The sequence below is a fragment of the Gymnoscopelus microlampas genome (genome assembly GCF_963454915.1).
Source record: "Gymnoscopelus microlampas genome assembly, chromosome: 15".
NCBI classification, from domain to species: domain Eukaryota; kingdom Metazoa; phylum Chordata; class Actinopteri; order Myctophiformes; family Myctophidae; genus Gymnoscopelus; species Gymnoscopelus microlampas.
This window is the reverse complement of record NC_139952.1, coordinates 48012445-48032983: the sequence shown is the minus strand read 5'-3', so window position 1 is coordinate 48032983 and position 20539 is coordinate 48012445. Positions and strand designations below refer to the sequence as shown.

General features: G+C 41.4%; 2 protein-coding genes across 2 annotated transcripts in view; both read right to left on the bottom strand.

Moving 5' to 3' along the window:
- The window catches only part of LOC311062402 (uncharacterized protein), a 700443-nt gene that overhangs the window by 318246 nt on the left and 361658 nt on the right, over positions 1 to 20539 (bottom strand). The window lies entirely within an intron of this gene.
- Positions 14613 to 16745, bottom strand: LOC311062425 (uncharacterized protein). Its single transcript, XM_084081450.1, has 7 exons — positions 16738 to 16745; positions 16363 to 16475; positions 15637 to 15705; positions 15338 to 15435; positions 15034 to 15093; positions 14878 to 14937; positions 14613 to 14770 (listed from the first exon to the last, which is right to left on the bottom strand). The coding sequence occupies exons 2-6, from the start codon at positions 16425 to 16427 to the stop codon at positions 14900 to 14902; spliced, it is 330 nt and encodes a 109-aa protein (XP_083937576.1). The 5' UTR covers positions 16428 to 16475; positions 16738 to 16745; the 3' UTR covers positions 14613 to 14770; positions 14878 to 14899.

Genomic DNA, 20539 nt, shown 5'->3' with positions numbered 1-20539 from the left:
TCTGCTCTGTAAAGCACTTTGTGACTTGTCTGGAAAATGTGCTATATAAATAAATTCATTATCATTATGATGTCATGTTATAGATCAGTGGTTCTCAACCTGTGGGCCAGGTCCACACATGATTTGTTTTGGGTTTTTTTGGGGGGGGGGTCCACTCCCCAGATGACAGTGAAGTGACAATTTAAGGACTTTTAAGACATTTTAAAGGCATCAAAAGTAATAAACTATGACCTACTATAAAACTGGTCAAACATTGACCAAACTGTCAAATAATATAATAAAGAGGCAGAAATTGTGAAAATAGCAGATCTATTTATTTTCACAATATTTATCTGTGGAAACGAGTCAAACTAAATATGCCTCAACTCCTCCATTCCAAGTGCTTGTCAGGTTGGGGGGTCCCTAGTTCAAATATGATTATTTTAGGGGGTTCCCAGTTCAAATATGATTATTTTGGGGGGTCCCCGGTTCAAATATGATTATTTTGGGGGGTCCCCACTTCAAATATGATTATTTTGGGGGGTCCCCACTTCAAATTTGATTATTTTGGGGGGTGCCCAGTTCAAATATGATTATGTTGGGGGGTCCCCGGTTCAAATATGATTATTTTGGGGGGTCCCCGGTTCAAATATGATTATTTTGGGGGGTTCCCACTTCAAATATGAACCAGGACGCGCCTCGCGGACGGAGAAGAAAGAGAGGCAAGCGGGGCGGATTACGGAGGAAACTCCAGAGACGCAAAAACAAAGCTACCGCTCCCGACGATTATCCTCACCAATGTTACATCATTATGCAGCAAGATGGATGCTCTAAACATCAACATCCGATACTTTAAAGAATACAGGGATGCATTCTTTGTTTTACAGAGAGCTGGTTAACTGAGGAGTCAAACAATGACACTCTCCAGCTACACGGTTTTACAGGCCCAATACGGGCGGACAGAGACCTGAACAGCTCAGTGAAAGAATCAGGAGGGGGAGTATGTTTCTATAGAAATGAACACTGGTGCTCTTCGGTGCATGTTAAAGACACAATATGCACAGCTGAGCTTGAACTGTTGTCAATTTCCCTGTGCCCATTTTATCTACCCAGAGAATATGGACAAGTGATTGTAACAGGCGTTTATATTCCACCATATGCTAATGCCACTAGGGCTGCTCAAACAGTCTACCAATGTATTGAGAAGCTAGAAACGGCCTCCCCTGGTGTGCCAAAGATTATCTTGGGGGATTTTAACTCTTGTAGACTGGACAATGTGCTGCCTATATATGAGCAGCATGTCTCATGTAACACAAGGAAAGAAAGGAAGCTGGACTTGTGTTATAGTAATGTCACAAGGGCCTATAGATCCATACAGAAATCATCTGTGGGCTCCTCAGATCACTTTGCTGTTCAGCTGCTGCCCACATACAAACACAAGCTAAAGCAGGAGAAGGTGAGACAGAAAACGGTGCAGGTGTGGTCCAGTGAGGCCGTACAGAGCCTGCACAGACTGTCAGGTTTTCACTCAGGACCACTCCCTCCAACAGTCTATCACAGCAGTAACCTCATATATAACATTCTGTGAGAGTATGCTTATTCCAACAGAGACTGTTAAAGGAGGAGTTCACCCAAAAAATGACTTATTTTCTATCAATTGCACACCCCATGAAGCCTTGATTTCATGGATTTATTTTTGTTGTTGAGACAATAATTTGATGACCGGGTGTATTTCCGGTAGGAGACACAAATGTACACTTTGGCTTTTCAAAAATAGCAGATCTACAAGCTCATAGCACGGCACCGAGTGCCGCGCTACGAGCTTGTAGATCTGCTTTTTTTGAAAAATCGTGAAAATGTGTGCAAATCTTTGAATATATATAGTTCTTTAAAGCGAACATTTGTAACTCAAATTGTTGCTTCTGGGGGTCCCTGGAACAACATTTTGGGTGGTCCTTGACATGAAAAAAGTTTGAGAACCACTGATATTATAGCAACATAATTAAAAAAATCCCCTAGAAGCAAAGATTTGTTTAAAAATATATATATATATTCAAAGATTTGCACAAATGTTCACAATTTTTCAAAAATAGCAGATCTACAAGCTCATGGCGCGGCACTCGGTGCCGCACCAGAACATTTTGTCCACAATTCCATCCATGTTGTATTGATGTTGGTTCCATAGGAGAGATAACAGGCAAACCTTCATCAAAATAACAATTCTTCTACATTCTCTAATTGTGTTACTTCTTTTAATTAAGTGATGCAGATGTTTAACAATAATTTAACTATCGAGAGTGTAAAATGAAACCAAATGGACCCTTATGGGTCCATTTGGTTTCATTGTTCTCTCTCAATAGTTAAAGATCTATATAAGGGTCCATTTGGTTACCAACTCTCCAGCATTTAACTGGGGACCACCTGGAACCCCTTCAAGGACCACTGGTTGAGAACCACTGGTTTAAGAGGTTAAGCTTTTGACGCAGCTGTTCACCATCACTTCATCAGTGGGATAAAAACACCTGGTCAGATGGCGCCATCAGGTGGCCAACCTAGGCCGTATAAAGTTGTTAAAACCTTTAAAAAACACTATTCATTTACCTGTGTTCATACTGGAGTGATCAAGGGTCCTATCCTGTCTTACCCCTTATCACTAAACTTATTACACAGATTTTACTATTTTTAAAAACATTTTAAAATAGTTCAACTAGTCGCTCTACATCCACAAAGCACTTAAGCTGTTATCCACAGGCAACAACACTGGTAAATTGCCCGTATTTAACACCACACAAAATGGTATGTGGTCAGAGGTAGCCATATCATAGACAATCTCCATTTTATCAATAGAGTCATGTGCATCTACTGTACAGAAACAATGATCAAGCCAGGAAGTAGTGTGCCAAGCCTCGCTAATATAAGTATAGCTCTTCTCAGGCAAAAGTACTAGACAAAATCAAACCGCTGTCTACACAGAATTGCATTAAATGCTTTCCAAATAAGGAGTTAGCATCAGACACATCAGCATTCATGTCACCAACAACATATATGCAGGTGGAAGGATTATCCTGGATGAAAGACATAATAAATACCATTCTGCTAAGATACTCATCTTCATTCTGATAGCATTCATATGGTGTATAGACATTCAAAATGATTCACTTTTTGTCGCTACAACACAGTTCAATTCCAATTGCCCAGTCCACTCCTAATCTAATGACATTAACCAACTGCTCATATTTTTTGTTCCACAGAGTGGCAACTCCCCCTGGTATCCTCCCTCGTACCACTTTAGAACACAGGTCGGTGGTGGATTCCCCCGCCCCGTGAAAGTCCTTATGGATGGAGTTAAGACCTTCCAGGTCTTAACTCCACTCTGTGTCCAGGAGACCTTCCTGGACACACAAGACCTGGAAGGTCTTAACAAAATGTCTCACAAAATGTCACACCTCTCTAACAGACTGTCCACAACAATACGGCGTGATTCATCAGATTCACTGTGGCCAACACGCAGCCCTCGCGCATTGTAAGATACAACTGAGATGTTCGTGTTCATAGACAGTTAAAGGAGAATTTTGGACTAAAGTTTTATTAACTTTTCCATGATGTTATGATATCTTAGGATGAATGGTACAGTAGAAAAATGTCATAACTCCACCCCTGGTCCGCCACAGCTTAAAAGCCCTCTAAGCTGCCTCATTCACTAGAATAGGGAATCTCACTTACAGTTGAAGCGTATAGGCCTTAGGTTAAATCACATATTTTAATAGTTGTTTTTTTTTGGTGAGATCTGATGTTCATAGTGACAGAACACTATGCAAAAAACAAAAAAAACAGAAGTCTCGCTAGATGAGATTGAAATCTCGAGATTTCAATCTCGTCTAGCGAGACTCCTGTTTTTTTTGGGGTTTTTTTGGACAGTGTTCTGTCACTATGAACGTCAGATCTCTCACAAAAAAAAAGAAAAAAAAGCTATTAAAATATGTGATCTAACCTAAGGCCTATCCGCGCACCTTTTTAAGCTGTGGCGGGCCAGGGGTGGAGTTATGAAAATTTTCTACTGTACCATTCATCCTAAGATATCATAACATCATAGAAAAGGTAATAAAACTTTAGTCCAAAATTATCCTTTAAGTTTCATCCTGGCTTAGTGCCTTCATTTTTACCACAATAAAGTTTAAAAGCTCGTCTTCCACTATCACCTTCCCATCCTCCGTTTTGTAAATATCAGGTTTTAAACGAGGGCCAGCAGAGCCACCACCAGCACGCACCCCCCCGCCATCCTTCCAACCACAATGCTATGGCTATGGTGGTTCCCTTCTGCTCTCGTACTGTGAGGACGCTTTTGCTGCTTGCTCTGCCCTATGCTTACATTCCTCTGCTGATATCCATGTTTTTTATTTTTATTTTTTTCCCTGAGAAACCACGAATGGATCCTGGATATTTATAAACCCATGGGACTCTATTTCTTCTATAGATACAAGCCATATTTCTACTATTTTTCGACCTATTTGTCGACCTCCAGTGACTGGGTGCGTGGCATATAGCCAAAGCTAATTAGCATCAGGATGTACCCGACTTTTTCAACAGAGGACTACCAAAAATTGCTGCAAAGGATTGCAGTGCTGGAAACGGAATTACACCGTTTAAGAGTGAATGTGGAAGTGAATCAACATTATGGAATTCCACAGTCTCAGAGCAACGGACAAGACCATGCCAACAAGCAGCCACCTAGTGTGGTTTCCGAGAAACCCCAGGACAAGGCATTCTCATGGAACACTTTTGGGGCAAAGCCAAAGGATTTGAAGGGGCGAATAACTGGCAGAACTCGGAGCCCTGTGATTACAGATCTGACCGGCTGGCCTGCGCTACCACCCGCGCGTCACCATCATCGATGCCCCCGGACACAGGGTACCGCGTCTTCTACCCCCCTTCAACAGTGGAAAACTGCCAATGGGAGATCTACAAACAAATCTCCCAAAACATCGAGTGCTGAGCGTCAACAGTGGAAAACTGCCAAAGGTAGATCTACAAACAAATCTCCCAAAACATCGAGTGCTGAGTGTCCTGTGCAGCTGGGAAACAGATTCACCCCATTGCTCCAGGACCCCAGATGCCCGTCTGCTGGCAGACAAAACAAATCTTCTTCACCCAGCAGGGTAAGAACCAAGAGTAACTCAGATGAAAAAAGGCTATATGGTGAGCCTGAATTTCTGATCATAGGGGATGCCGCTGTTAAAGATGTTAAAAGCATGATAAGAAGAAAGGCAAAAGTGTTATGCTTCCCTAAAGACAAAGTCTCTGACATGAATGACAGAATTCTGAATCTTATCGCTGAACACCCAACGGTGAAAACCCTGATCTTGCACGTTGGCACATGTGATACAGAGAACAAACAGTCCGAAATCCTAAAACAGCATTTCACAGCCTTATTCAGCAAAATCAGCTCACTTGATGTAAAGGTGTGCATCAGCGGCCCACTACCACCTACAAGAGGCGGCGATGAACGTTTCAGTAGACTGTCTGCACTGAGCAAATGGCTTTCAATTATGTGCACCAACAAATCTGTACATTTTATTGACAATTTCAAATTTTTTTGGGATAGAAGACATCTTTTTTCTTCGGATGGCCTTAAATTGAACAAGCTGGGAACAAAATTGTTTATGTCAAACATTTTCTACAATGTTCCCCTGTCTTCGTCAACCTCTGCCAGAGCACAAGTTTCCATAACAACAGATAATGCTGCTGCCGTTGAAGAATGCCAAGGTGAATGGCTCTGTGTGGACGAATACGCTGTCACACCACCCCCCACCGCTGCTGATGGTGGAGGAACATCCATAACAAATGAACTCTCTGATAGTGAAGACTCGGAAACAAAAACAAAGGACAGCGTGCTGAAAACAACCGCTGATAACAGCCTAAATCCACAGGAGGAGATTGCCACGGCCCCTGACGTCGACTCTGCAGCCACGGTCATGCTGGAAGAGGAAGGAGACAAAGAGGAGTCTCTCAATGAGGAAGATTATCCAACGTCATCACCTTCCTCCTCCTCATCATCATCTTTTTCCCTGTCCCCAATACCTCTTCTGGATTTCACCAGTAGCATGAACGACTTGATTAGAGCGGGGACTAGACTCACCCCCCAAATCAAACGCCAAGCACCAACCGTGCCCTGCCCCCCACCCATCGCCCCTCGACGGAGCCATTGCAAGAACAAGAACGTCCTGTCGGCTTCCCTACGTCTAGAGAATACATTTGATTGCTGAGATAGGCAGGGTCCATTATGCATAGCCAAAATCATGTCTGGGCCCAAGGCTATTTTAGTTAGCCTTGTAGAAAACAAGGTTTACAATATTTCCACTGTTATCTCAAATAGAGTTCCCAGGACAAGGAGTGACTTTAAACGCTCTGCAAATACAGCAAATTTAACAGGCATTCCATGTAGAGGAAACAACCAAGTAGTTGAATGCCTTAAGCTAAACTTGGCCCTACTTAACATCAGGTCACTTAATCACAAGTCTTCCTCTGTAAATGATATCATCTGTAAAGAGAAACTAGATATTATCTTTCTAACAGAAACCTGGCTTGGTTCTGATGGAGCGGTGCTCTTATCTGCAGCATGCCCACCAAAGTACAGTTTCATTCACTCAGGACGTGAGGGAAAAAAAGGAGGTGGTCTGGCGAATATCTTTTCTGACACTTTAAAATTCAAACCTCTGACAAACCTTGGCAGTTTTAAATCATTTGAATACCAGGCCACCATATTGGAGAGTCAATCGTCTGTGCTTATGATTAGTATGTATCGACCTCCAAAGTGCAGCAAAGCCTTATTTCTAACAGAAATATCAGAACTTTTATCTATCTGTTCCACTAATTATGACAGAACTCTGATTACTGGAGATGCTAATTTGTATGTTGACATTGTTTCAGATGTTGTGGCTATGGGTTTCCTACAGTTACTGCACAATTTTGACTTTATTCAACATGTTGTTGGGCCAACACATAAACATGGCCACACCCTGGACTTGGTGATCACTAAAGGTTTGAATATCACTGTTGACAGTATTATTGATAAGCCCGAACTAACAGACCACTATTTATTGTGTTTTAATATAACTGTCTTTGATCTAAGGAAAAACAATACAGAATATACTATAAAAAAACGTTTTTTTAGCTCATCTGCAGCAAACGAGTTTCCTCGTCATCTGGCGTGTGTGCAGGTGCCCCCCCTACTTGCTCCCTCAGTGAATGATATGGTTCAACATTTTAATCTCAAATTAGAGTCAGCTCTCGACATAGTGGCTCCTATGAAAACTAAAAAGAAACTTAATTCTAGAGTAACACCCTGGATCAACGAGCACATGCGCTCACTCAAGAAAGAATGTCGTAGAGCTGAGCGAATTTGGAGAAAAAACAAACTCACTGTCCACCTAGAGATTTTTAAGAAGTCAACAGTGGCCTATAACAAAGCACTGCGCTTGGCAAGGCAAGCATATTTTTCAGGCATTATCAATGACAACAAGCAAAATGCCAGAGTCTTATTCTCTACAATTGAACATCTCTTAAACCCCCCCCCAGGCTTACAAGGAGTCGCTCCCTGCTTCTAAAGCTAAGTGTGATGAGTTTGCGTCCTTTTTTGCAAACAAATTTTTTAGCATTCGAGCTGGTATTATGAATGCTGCTGCTAGCACTGCAAATGCTGCAAATGGTGCATGGTGCAAAAACGTAGATCACTCCAGAGGAAGTCTAATATCTTTCTGCACAATTAATGAAGAGGAACTCCGTAAAACTATATCACAGATGACATCATCATCTTGTTCACTGGATGCAATACCCACCCCGTTTCTCAAAGAGGTTTTAGACAGCGTGATTGGAGATATCCTAAGAATTGTAAACAGCTCTCTACTTTCAGGCGTCTTTCCAGACTCACTGAAAACGGCTGTAGTCAGGCCGTTACTCAAGAAACACAACCTTGATCCATTGGTGCTGGGTAATTATAGACCAATCTCTAATCTGCCATTTCTGGGAAAGGTCTTAGAAAAAACTATCTTTCATCAACTGGATGTGTTCCTACAGAACAATAAGGTTCATAACAAATTCCAATCTGGCTTCAGGAAAGGTCATAGCACAGAAACAGCACTTGTAAAAGTAATTAATGATCTTAGGGTGTCCGCTGACAACAAAAATATATCTGTTCTCCTACTCCTTGACTTAACCGCTGCTTTTGACACGATTGATCACAAAATTCTACTACAACGCATGGAGTACTGGATTGGTTTGTCAGGCACAGCCTTGTCTTGGTTTTACTCTTACCTAACAGGCAGAAGCTATTTTGTCAGCCTAGCTAATTTTGACTCAGACAAACATGACATCTGTTCTGGTATTCCACAGGGCTCAATTCTGGGTCCCTTATTGTTCTCCCTGTATATACTACCACTGGGAGAACTCATCGCCGATCACGGAGTGAACTTCCATTTCTATGCTGATGATACCCAGCTGTATCTTTCGGTAGCTCCAGACGACCCCTGCGCTCTAGACCCATTGTTGACCTGTCTGTCCAGTATAAAATGCTGGATGAGTGAGAACTTTCTTAAGCTAAATGAGGATAAAACAGAAATTCTCATAATTGGCTCCAGTGAGCAGAGAGAATTAATAATAAGTAGACTTGGTAACCTGGCTGTAGAAAGTAACACCACAGTAAAGAACCTGGGGGTTATTATCGACTCTGAATTGAATTTTAATGCACACATTAATCATGTCACCAAGATTGCTTTCTTTCATCTTAGAAATATTGCGCGAATTAGAGACTATCTGTCGTTAGACGACGCAAAAACGCTGATCCACGCTTTTGTTTTCTCTCGGCTTGATTACTGCAATGCACTCTACTCTGGCCTGCCTAAGAAAACAACTGACAGATTACAACTTGTTCAAAATGCGGCAGCCAGAATTTTAACTAAAACTAGAATGAGAGAACATATCACTCCAGTACTAGCTTCACTACACTGGCTCCCGGTTGTTTTTAGGATTGATTTTAAAATTCTTTTAATAGTTTATAAAGCTCTAAATGGTCTGGCACCTTCCTACCTCTATGACTGCCTAGAGAGACATGATCCAAACCGGACCCTCAGGTCTTCAAGTGCTGACCTACTCGAGGTGCCTAAAATGACATATAAAAAATACGGTGAAGCAGCATTCTGCTTTTACGGACCAACAGTGTGGAATAAACTCCCATTACACCTAAAACAGGCAGCCTCTGTCGATAGCTTTAAAGCACAGCTCAAGACCTATTTCTTCACTCTTGCTTTTAGCTGACTCTTTGGTTGATTTTTAAGTCCTCACTGTATTGCCTATTTTAATGTTTTATGCTTTTGCTTTTATTTTATTTTATTTTTTGTTTGCTTTATTGTTAAATTGGTTGTAACTGTAACTGTATTCTTGCTCTGTAAAGCACTTTGCGCTGCATTTCATGTCATGAAAGGTGCTATACAAATAAAGTTTATTATTATTATTATTATTATTATGGGTACATCATTATATTGTATATAGTATTGGTCCATCTGTACCTGTAATGCACTGTGGCTGGAGGCTTGGATCTGTTAATAGATCTATATATCATCTGTACCTGTAATGCACTGTGGCTGGAGGCTTGGGTCTGTTAATAGATCTATATATCATCTGTACCTGTAATGCACTGTGGCTGGAGGCTTGGATCTGTGGAGCTCGTCACAGAGCCACCCCCCTGATAATATCACAGAGACAGTTTGTTTATTTTTTGACAACAATTCTTATATGAGACGATTCTAAGATGACCCAATGTTATTCTCCATAGAGAAATTACTTTAGGACCCAGGGGATGAACGAGTGACGTCAGGACTTCTGTACTCTATAGTTTGGGAGTAGCAACACAACCTGATGTTGCAGCATATTGTTGTCAACTACCACAGGATGTTTGAACACAACATCTGCATTGTAAGTCCTACTAATATGTCAAATAGTATTCATTGAGTTCTGTGTCCCCGTCTCTCTAAACGTTAGTGTAGTGAAAGAGTAGGGTATCATACCAGTACTTGTACTTGCTCGCTGTGGGGCCTGGAGCTGGTGGTAATGGGCAGCACCAAATCCTGACATCCCAGCTGAAACAAACAGTAGGAAATGCACAAGGCAGTGAAGTTATTAGCATATGACACTATTTTAACCGCCCATGTAAGGAAATGTTTGATTTCCTTTCAGCTGATCCCTAGATGTAATGCATTGCTCTGACCCAGGGATAAAATAAAGGGATGAAAGCTAAACGCACCGTCCTAATTTACACTTTCATCAAAAACGTCATAACGATAATGTGATAAAACACACATGACACAACACAGATGTTTAAACATATATATAATATATACAGATTATTATGTTATGTGACTGCTGACTGTTTGATAACTCACCATTATGAACTTGCTCAGGTGGTGATTACAGGTAATTGCCATAGGTGCCAGTAAGCAGATCTTGATGCCTTGAGAGTGAGAGCGGGTTGACACACACACACACACACACACACACACACACACACACACACACACACACACACACACACACACACACACACACACACACACACACACACACACACACACACACACACACACACACACACACACACACACACACACACACTTTATTATTGTACTATTACATGTTTTTCATTTTCCAAACAAATTATTAAAAAAAAATGAAAAAAGTAATTGAAAAAACACGGTCTCCTCACGTATTAGGAGGACAATATCAGTCACCAGAACCCAGGATGGGTGTTTCTGATGAATCTAACATGGTTACAATGGGTTTGTAAAGGAAAGGGGAGTGTCTGATAAAATGAATATCAAATATCTAAATACTGAAGCAAGCACCTTAAAAACTGTCCGGGGAGCTCCCAAAAGCCAGAGTAGACGATAAAATGACCTGGTTGTCCCTGGTTGTTCCAGGTACGATTCCAGGCCATGCCAGCAATGCGTCCCTGAGCAAGACTCTTAACCTGTTATTGCTCCCCAAACGCCATGGAATAAATGCAGAGGACACATCGTATGTGCAAATATACAGCGACACAAGATACCCCCATAAAGAAGAGGGTTTGTAAGAACAGCCTGAAGATTCAAGTCTTCCATGAATCTGTAAACATTTGACTCCTTTTTGACTGTAAGAACAACAGTCTATTGTCAATGAAAGAACAGTATTGTCCATGAGGCTGTAAACCTTGTACTGTATGCACAAGGAAAATACAATAGAGTGTGGCGGGGTACCCTAAGCTGAAAGACAAGATTACAAAAATAAGAGTGAGAAAGAGAGAGAGAGAGAGTGTGTGTGTATGTCCCATACAACTTCCTGTTATATTAATAAGAAAATCACCCTCACTCTGTACAGTAACACAAGCTACAGTCAGCAGCCAGTTAGCTAATAGACTGGACTGGAAAGAGGAGCAAACGGCTAGCCTGGCCCTATCCAGGTAATAACATTTGCATCCGAGCACCTCTAAAGCTCACCAATTAGGTTGTCTTTTTTGGTTTTTTTTCTTATAGCTTGCACTTTCACCATCACCTGATTCCAACCTAACCTTTTCTGTTGGATGAAGTTTTGTCATTTCATGCTTTATTCTTCAACATGGGATTACAGAGAGACATGAAACAAGGGCAGAGAGGAGACATGCAATATATTATAGGAGTTGGATTCAAACTCTGTACTATATGGCTCACAAAGAGCATAATTATGTTCTGAATCACCATCAGTCACGCCTCACTCCCTAAACTTAAGCTATTAAGTAGTTTGCAGGGAGGAAACTCACCAAACATGCAGTCTTGTATTGCTGTTTCCTTGAATGGCTTCTTGCTGCTGCAACGCTTGTCTTTCTTTCCAGCCCAGTTGTAGTGACAGGCCAAGGCGTTAGTCAGAGCAGTTTCCAGCATCCGTCTGATCAGGTTCTCTGAATTGGTGCCTCCTACCAGAGCCAGGCCAGCAATCTAAATCAGACGAGAGAAAAAAATAAGTGCCACTGCTTTAACTGTTGTATTGAGCTACGTTCTGTGGGACATACGTTAGAAACAGCATAACAGCAACTCTTATTTCATACACAGAGACCAACTTTGTCTTTACACACTTGATACACTGATATTCCAGCCCATGGTATTCAGTCAAGTTCATGCCAGTCGTTACGTTTAACCACTTTAACCCTGATGTCACAATGTTGGTCATGTCAATATAAATGTAAAAAATATATTTGAGCAATTTGAAAACTTTTCCATAAATAACAGATCTACAAGCTCACTACATGCACCGTGACATGTTTTGAACTTGTAGACTAGAATTATATGTGGTTGAGTAGCTAAAGGGCAATAACTAACCACATTTTTTTCCCTGAGGAAATGTGAGCAAGACCGCACTGATATTATCCACATTTCATAAATGAATGCAGTTCAGTCTGTCAAATAAATGACCATCTTTTGACGGACTGATTCATTCTTTAGCAATGATTCAGCCTCATTGAAGTGGTCTTCATTGGTGATTGGCAGCTGGATGGGGAACATATGGGTTGTGGCTGACCTCTGGTCCCTGACTACCAGCCGGGGTCATGTTGCCCTCTGCCAACTCATTCTTGATGAACATCACATCTCTGGACAGGTCCTTTACCACCACAAGTACTTCAGAGAGCATTGAAGTCATCTTCTGGATGGTAATGTCTTAAGAAAAATGACATTGAAAAGTGTTAAGTGAGAATTGAGGATAACCTGCAAATGACTCATGAGGAATTACACTAAGTCTAATAGACTTGCCTTTCAAAAGCAGCCTGGTGTCATCACCGTGCATCTGTGTGGTTCCATCTGTAAAACACAAATGTTCATGAGTGAGTGCGAATATATTCTGATAGTCATTGTGATCAAGTGTTTATTCAGTAACAGGGTCTCCCCTTCCCTACAGCTCTTTAGTAAACAGAAAAGGCAGTTTCAGTATCCTATCAGGAGAGAGAATTCATACAGATGAATTGAATACACAGGACCACAATGGAAACAAGCACTCAGGGCTTTTTGTTATCCTTGGCTTTTAGCATTATTGTATAACTGTGCCCCTGTACTTTGTTCAAACTGTTGATAAAGTATTCAATCAAAGAGGGCAGATGAACAAAGAAGAGAGCAATGATCATCATCAGAATATAGAGATTTAACCTTTTCACACACACTCAGAAATGTCTACAAATGTTAGATGATCGTCTTGTTCACTTACCATTGCAACCATGATCAGGCACTGACTGCATGGGATCAAACTGGTTGCAGTTTCCTCTAAAGAAGTCTAGAGATGCTGTAACATTTACACAAAAAACACCACTAGTGTGATTTGTCTACAAAGATATTACTTTACATTTTAGTAGTACATTGGGTTCATTAGTGAGGAATACAATGGCATACCATTTTGTGCACTTTGTGGGGGTGTACTGCACCGAGCCGTATCCCATTCCCCATATCCCTGTAGAAACAAAATCATTAGTTATAATTCACTATAGAGCACCGAAGTCTGACGTGATTTACGCATCCTACCCCTGGGTCCCCCGTTCGGAATTCCCATAGACGTGTTTAATTTCGCGTCAAATAAGAACTGTGTTCCAAAAATAAACAAATGATCCAGGCGGTTTTACTCTTATGGATATGAAGCATCGACTGACGGTGAGAAATCGCTAAGGTTACTTCCGCCAAATTAGTTACATTTTCGCCAGAAACGTACTGTATCAAATATCAAATATGAGTGACTGACTATCATAAACAATATATAGCAACCTCTCTGACAATATCTCTATATCTATATCTATATCTATATATATATATAAACGATACAGAGCCACCCCCCTGACAATATCGCAGAGACAGTTTGTTTATTTATGGACCACAATTCTTATACGAGACGATTCTAAGATGACCCAATGTTATTCTCCATAGAGAAATTACTTTAGGACCCAGGGGATGAAGGAGTGACGTCAGGACTTCTGTATTCTATAGTTTGGGAGTAGCAACACAACCTGATGTTGCAGCATATTGTTGTCAACTACCACAGGATGTCTGAACACAACATCTGCATTGTAAGTCCTACTTATATGTAAAATAGTATTCATTGAGTTCTGTGTCCCCGTCTCTCTAAATGTTAGTGTAGTGAAAGAGTAGGGTATCATACCAGTACTTGTACTTGCTCGCTGTGGGGCCTGGAGCTGGTGGTAATGGGCAGCACCAAATCCTGACATCCCAGCTGAAACACACAGTAGGAAATGCACAAGGCACTGACGTTATTAGCATATGACACTATTGTAACCGCCCATGTAAGGAAATGTTTGATTTCCTTTCAGCTTATCCCTAGATTTATTGCATTGCTCTGACCCAGGGATAAAATAAAGGGATTAAAGCTAAATGCACCGTCCTAATTTACACTTTCATCAAAAACGTCATAAAGATAAAGTGATAAAACACACATGACACAACACAGATGAACACAGATGAACATATACATACAGAATATGATGTTATGTGACTGCTGACTACTTGATAACTCACCATTATGAACTTGCTCAGGTGGTGATTACAGGTAGTTGCCATAGGTGCCAGTAAGCAGATCTACAAGGGGCCAATGGAAAACAAGTTGTGACAAAATGTATACAGAGTGCTCCATCTAAAAGCATGGTGTTCTACTACACATATTTATTATTGTGACATAACATTCCTTGCAAGTTGTGAGGGTGGAGTTTTGTAGTGAGCTGGAGTTGATCTTGGTGTTATATCTGAAATGCAACACATCTTAATTTAGATAACATGTCTTCTGTTGCATGCATGATGCCAGCTCGCTCCTCACAAGAACAAACACACATGATAATATGGGTTCAATTACTGTTATTTGGATCAGGAGACAGCTAATTGTTTAAATAGCCGAAGCTGCCATTCAATGAATCTAAAAAGGTAAACCAGCCAGTGTGAGAATTGAAGATACTGCAAATTGTGTTTAAACAATTATCCAGTTGATGTTTTAGCATCGATAGCAACATACCATTCATTTCCTGGTCTGGGGACCGCACAGCTCGAGGCTTGCTGGATTTTGGTGTCTCTCCTACAACATCATTTAGTTGGCATAACGTCATTCACAAAGTATTTATTTTGGGCTAAAACTATATAGGCTAACTGCAACCAATGCACAAGCCCAGTGTTGTAATCAAAATGGTCAGTTTTTTGTTGGTACAATGTCAGACAGGTGTAATTAGTTGTTAACTGTGTCACAGTGATCACAGGGCTTTATATTGTCCAGAGTTCCAAGAGTGCCTATATAAAATAAATACATTGCATTGTGTCAATACCTGGGAAACCCACTTCAGGTGGTTTGGCAAACCGTCTTCTTTTAACATCGCCACTCGATTGGTCATCAGAGTCTGAGTGCTCATACTGGGGATTTAGCCTAAAGAATATAATATACACAATGTAGTCATACTATGTTAATGAACCACGTCTACAGTCTGAATACATAGGACCACAATGGAAACAAGCCAGCAGGCCTTTTTGTGTTATACTTTTAGCATTACTTGTATAATTGTACCCCTGTACTAGTTGCAAATTGTTAATAAAGTATTCAATAAATGATACCTTGAACAATACCTACACATCACCAATGCTGCTCCAACACCCTAGTGCAGGGGTCTTCAACGTTTTCAGGCCAAGAACCCCTTGGCTGAGAGCGAGATAAAGTAGGGACCCCCATTATTTTTTCATAGATTTCATAGGCAGCTTCATAGACTTGTTTCACAGCACTATCATGTTGGATTCATGTTAATGTGTATTTCTAGACATTCAACCATGTACCTAAACAATACTTAGTATACCTGACCTTTCACTCTGTACTTAGTCTGCTCTTTTTTCCCCCTACAACAAACCACTTTGCCAAAATAGCAGATCTGCAAGCGTACAACGCCTCGCAGCGCGAGGCGTTGTACGCTTGTAGATCTGCTATTTTTGGCTAAAGTTCTCCTTAGAATACGGATGCTTGGTTGAAGTGGTTAATGTAAAAATCACACAAAGATTTGGCGGACCCCCTGTAGTAGCTCTGAGGACCCCCCAGGGGTCCCGGACCCCCTGTTGAAGACCCCTGCCCTAGTGTGAGCTGATCTGTGATTGGTCTAGCATGAGGCAAGCCGTTATTATGAGCCAATGTCAGCTGAGCTGTGTGGTTGGCTGAATCCATGTGGTAGCATAAGCTGAGCTGTGATTGGTGTGATGGCATGGTGATAGAAAGAAGGAGAGAGGTACAGACTAACCCTAGACAGCAGGCCCTGTCAGGGCCACGCTGAGGGGAGAGAGAAAAGACAAAGAAAAGAGTGATCACTATTACCCGGATCTTCTTTTCTGCCGTAGTTCTCCTTCGTCCTCAGGTTCTATGTGGGAGGTTGGACACATTGTTGAGGTGTACTTGGTCTCTGGTCGCTTAGCTTCATCAAAAGGTCTCTGGAAAGAGCACAGGGGAAATGACCATTAACATGACTGCAGTCCAGTGTTGAAGCAACACATATAGAATACTTGGTTTAGTTGGTTACAAATGTAATTGTTCTGTAAATTAACCGTGACATCCCTGTTCTGGTCATGTAGGTGAACATGCTTGAAAATAAGCAAACATTCTGCAAAAATAGCTGATCTACAAGCTCGTAATGTGTCACATTGTGAGCTTCCTAGATGTATACATACTGTATGTGTTGCACAGATTACTCACCACAGGTAATAATGGGGGGTGGGGGGGGGGTGATATCGGTCATTGCATGTACTCCTACGGGCTGGTGGGGGGCACCTGTCAGCGGGGAGTGTTGGGTGGGAGGAGTAGGACGAAGGCTCTACGTCCTCCTGGTGGGGGCTCCTCACTGCCAGGTGAGTCAGTAGGATACGACAGCAGTGACAACACAGACATGTGTGTGGAGAGGAATTAATTGGCTTAACGACTAAAATGGGGAGAAAAAGGGGTAAAACATAATTGGCTACTCAAAATGTATAGAAAAGAAAAACTGTAAAATAAGTGTACCGGTAGTAGGCCTGACCTCTATAAGTCGAATAGTCGACTAATCAATCGAGGGGTGTCTGGGTTGACTGCCAATCTCTTAGTCGAATTATAAAATAAAAATTAAGAAATAATAATAATATTTATTTAATTATTCGACTGAGATTGGCCTAGTTTGTTATATTAATTAACTAATAGTTTGCCAAAAATAGGATATACATCATGATTTATTGGGATAAACCAATAGCATATGTTATATCAGACACTAAGCACCCCTACAGCCCAAATAGAATGTTCCTCTATTGCATAACATATTTTTGCATGATTTGACTGAGAGATTGGCAGTCGAATCAGACTGATTCCACTGACAATCTCAGTCGAATTATGCAAAAAAATATATATATTGCATTAGTCGACTGCCAGTCGACTATCGGCAATTAGTCACCAATTAGATTCGACTAAACAAATCCTTAGTCGGGGACAGGCCTAACCGGTAGAATCAGAATCAGAATCAAACTTTATTGTCACATCACATTACAGGTAATATGGGTGAAATTCTTAATTGTACAAGCCCATTAATGCAGTTAAAAGATAGAAGAGGTAGAAGTACAGTAAAGTGCATTTAAGAGAGTGGCTTAATGTAGGCCTAAGTAATAAGTTAAGGGAAAAATGTGTCTGTAATTAAAATATAGATCATAGATCATATCTATATAAACACACAGTTCAGTGAACTCAGTGTACAGTGTCTGCAAGTTTAGTTTTCATTCAGCAGCCTAATTACTGCTGGATAAAAGCTGTTCCAGAGTCTAGTGGTGCTGCTACCGATGCTCCTCCATCGCTTGCCTGGCCGTGGGTGTCGCAGCGGCTTGAACAGACCGTGGCTCGGGTGGAAAGTGTCCTTGATGATGCTTCCGGCCTTAAAGCCACACATCTTTTTTCATGTATGGCCTGGAGAGGGGGAAGCTCACCGCCCACGATGCGCTGCGCTGTTCGCACCACTCTCTGTAGAGCCTTGCGTTCGGCTGTGGTACAGTTTCCGAACCAAGCGGTGGTGCCGCTCATCAGGATGCTCTCAATGGTGCTGGTGTAGAACGCCCTGAGGATGCGGGGGCTCACTCGGAACTTTTTCAGACGCCGGAGGCAGTACAGCCGTTGTTGGGCCTTTTTCACCACCTGCGTGGTATGTGTGGTCCACTTGAGGCAGTGGTGTGTTCTACCGTCAGATGCTGTATACGCCGTACACAGTTCAGATTATTTTGGGAAGAAGCGTATACAGTCTAATAACCATTTAATCCATTGAAAACGCGAGAGCGTATACCCACGACCACACGCATCGTATCGTAGCGTATACCTTCCGAAAAAAAATAGAACACAACACTGACTTGAGGTCCCTCGAAATGTTTATTCCGAGGAACTTGAATTCCGCGACCTGTTCCACTGCCACACCATTGATGCAGATGGGTGCGTGCTCTCTCTCCTGCCTTATGTCTTATCGACAAGGTTGAGAGCAAGGTTGTTCTCCTGGCACCACATTGTCAGTGCTCCGACCTCTGCTCTGTAGGCCGTCTCATCGTCATTGTCAATCAGGCCCATGACAGTCGTGTCATCTGCATACTTGATGATGACATCTGAGCTGTGTGTGGCTGCGCAGTCGAAGGTATACATAGAGTAGAGGAGAGGGCTCAGCACACAGCCCTGGGGGGCTCCTGTGTTGAGGGTTAAGGGGTTCGATGTAATGTTGCCCATTCTCACCACCTGACGTCGGCCCGATAGGAAGTCCAGTATCCAACTGCACATGGACGAGTGCAGGTCCTTGAGTTTAGTATCCAGTCTGGTGGGGACGATGGTGTTAAAAGCCGAGCTATAATCCACAAATAGCATCCGAACGTATCTGTTCTTCCCCTTGTCCAGGTGGGTGAGTGCAGAATGGAGAGCCAGGGCAACTGCATCGTCTGTTGATTAATTTCGACGATATGCAAATTGCCATGGGTCCAGTGTGTCGGGCAGCACAGAGCAGATATAGTCCCTCACCAGACTCTCAAGGCACTTACTCACAATTGGAGTAAGGGCCACCGGTCTCCAGTCATTCAGGGAGGCTACCTTTGAACGCTCAGGATGTTGCCCAATATTTTAAACTTATCATGTGTAAATCTTCATTATGTTCATCACTATCAGTCATTTTCAGATTCAATGTTGTCAGCCCCATCTATACTTTCAAAATGAAACTCTGATGAAGCCTTTGAGGTTTAGGAGTTGATATTTTCACTCTGATCACTGATAATTAGTGGTCGGTTTATTGGAAAGTCTGATGTAGTTGGTAAAGCATCTAGCAGGCACTCAAACCTTCACTAAACAGTGAAGGTTTGTAACTGCATTAGCAGCAGCAGTTAAATGATATTCAATGAGGATATCCTGCTCTGTCTCTCTCACTAATGTGTTGACTTTACGTCTTTTAGCCCAATAAGATGACATTATCTTAAGAGTGATGAGGTGCTGTAGTCACTGTACATAAACTGTACCTATTTACTTGTCTGTAATGGACTGAGTCTTCCTTCTCCAATTCTGCTCGTCTGGAAAGTGGTGATCCTGAAAATGGGAAAAGAAAAGAAAAGAAAAGGTCCAAATTAATGAGCTGCAATATCACTGCAAATAATTGTTGCAATAAAACAAAATTCAATACATACATCTTCTGTAGTGTTAAAACAATAGATGAAGTGTCAGGGATTGTCATGAATTTAAAGGTAGTAAAACATCCTTGAAACCTGCACAGTCTAATGCAATGGTTCCCAAAACAGTGTGAGACAATCCAGGTGTGCTTGTATCATGTATTTGACAAGGCAGCACACATTATGCAATATATAAAACTATTTATGAATTATTATTATCTATATCAGCACTCATTTCCCACTAGAGACACATTCTATATCCTAAAAAACAAACACAACAAAGACTAGCTGTATTGTAAAGTCAATACCGCCCCCATCTGGCAGAGTCAGGTTATACATGTGTGCCTTGACACTAAATCTTGTTAAACCACATGGTTTAATGTAAGACAATAGAACAGCCCTACAACACATACATATTCATGTTTAGTTTAATGTAAGCCAATACGACAGCCCTACAACACATACATATTCATGTTTAGTTTAATGTAAGCCAATACAACAGCCCTACAACACAAACGTATTCATGTTTAGTTTAATGTAAGACAATACAACAGCCCTACAACACAAACATATTCATGTTTAGTTTAATGTAAGACAATAAAACAGCCCTACAACACAAACATATTCATGTTTAGTATCAGAAGGCCTATTGCAATACATCAGCTGGTACTGTAATACTTGGTTTGTGGTCATTTAGAACAGTGGTTCTCCAGTGATGTTGCTAGGTTTTCAATGTAATGGGTCCTGGGATGCAAGGGTGGTCTTTTAGATGGGTCCCAGGGACATTTTATGGGTCCCACAAAAATGCACAGCGTTTAACTCGTGTTTCATCTTATATGGTTATATTCATGTAAATG

Excerpts from the sequence above, each read along its gene's own strand:
- LOC311062425 (XM_084081450.1), bottom strand. The coding sequence starts at position 16,427 with ATGTGTCCAACCTCCCACATAGAACCTGAGGACGAAGGAGAACTACGG. Across the intron at positions 15,094-15,337 it reads ACCTGAAGTGGGTTTCCCAG|GAGAGACACCAAAATCCAGC; the intron begins GTATTGACACAA and ends ATGATGTTGTAG. Across the intron at positions 14,938-15,033 it reads CCCAGACCAGGAAATGAATG|ATTCATTGAATGGCAGCTTC; the intron begins GTATGTTGCTAT and ends TTACCTTTTTAG.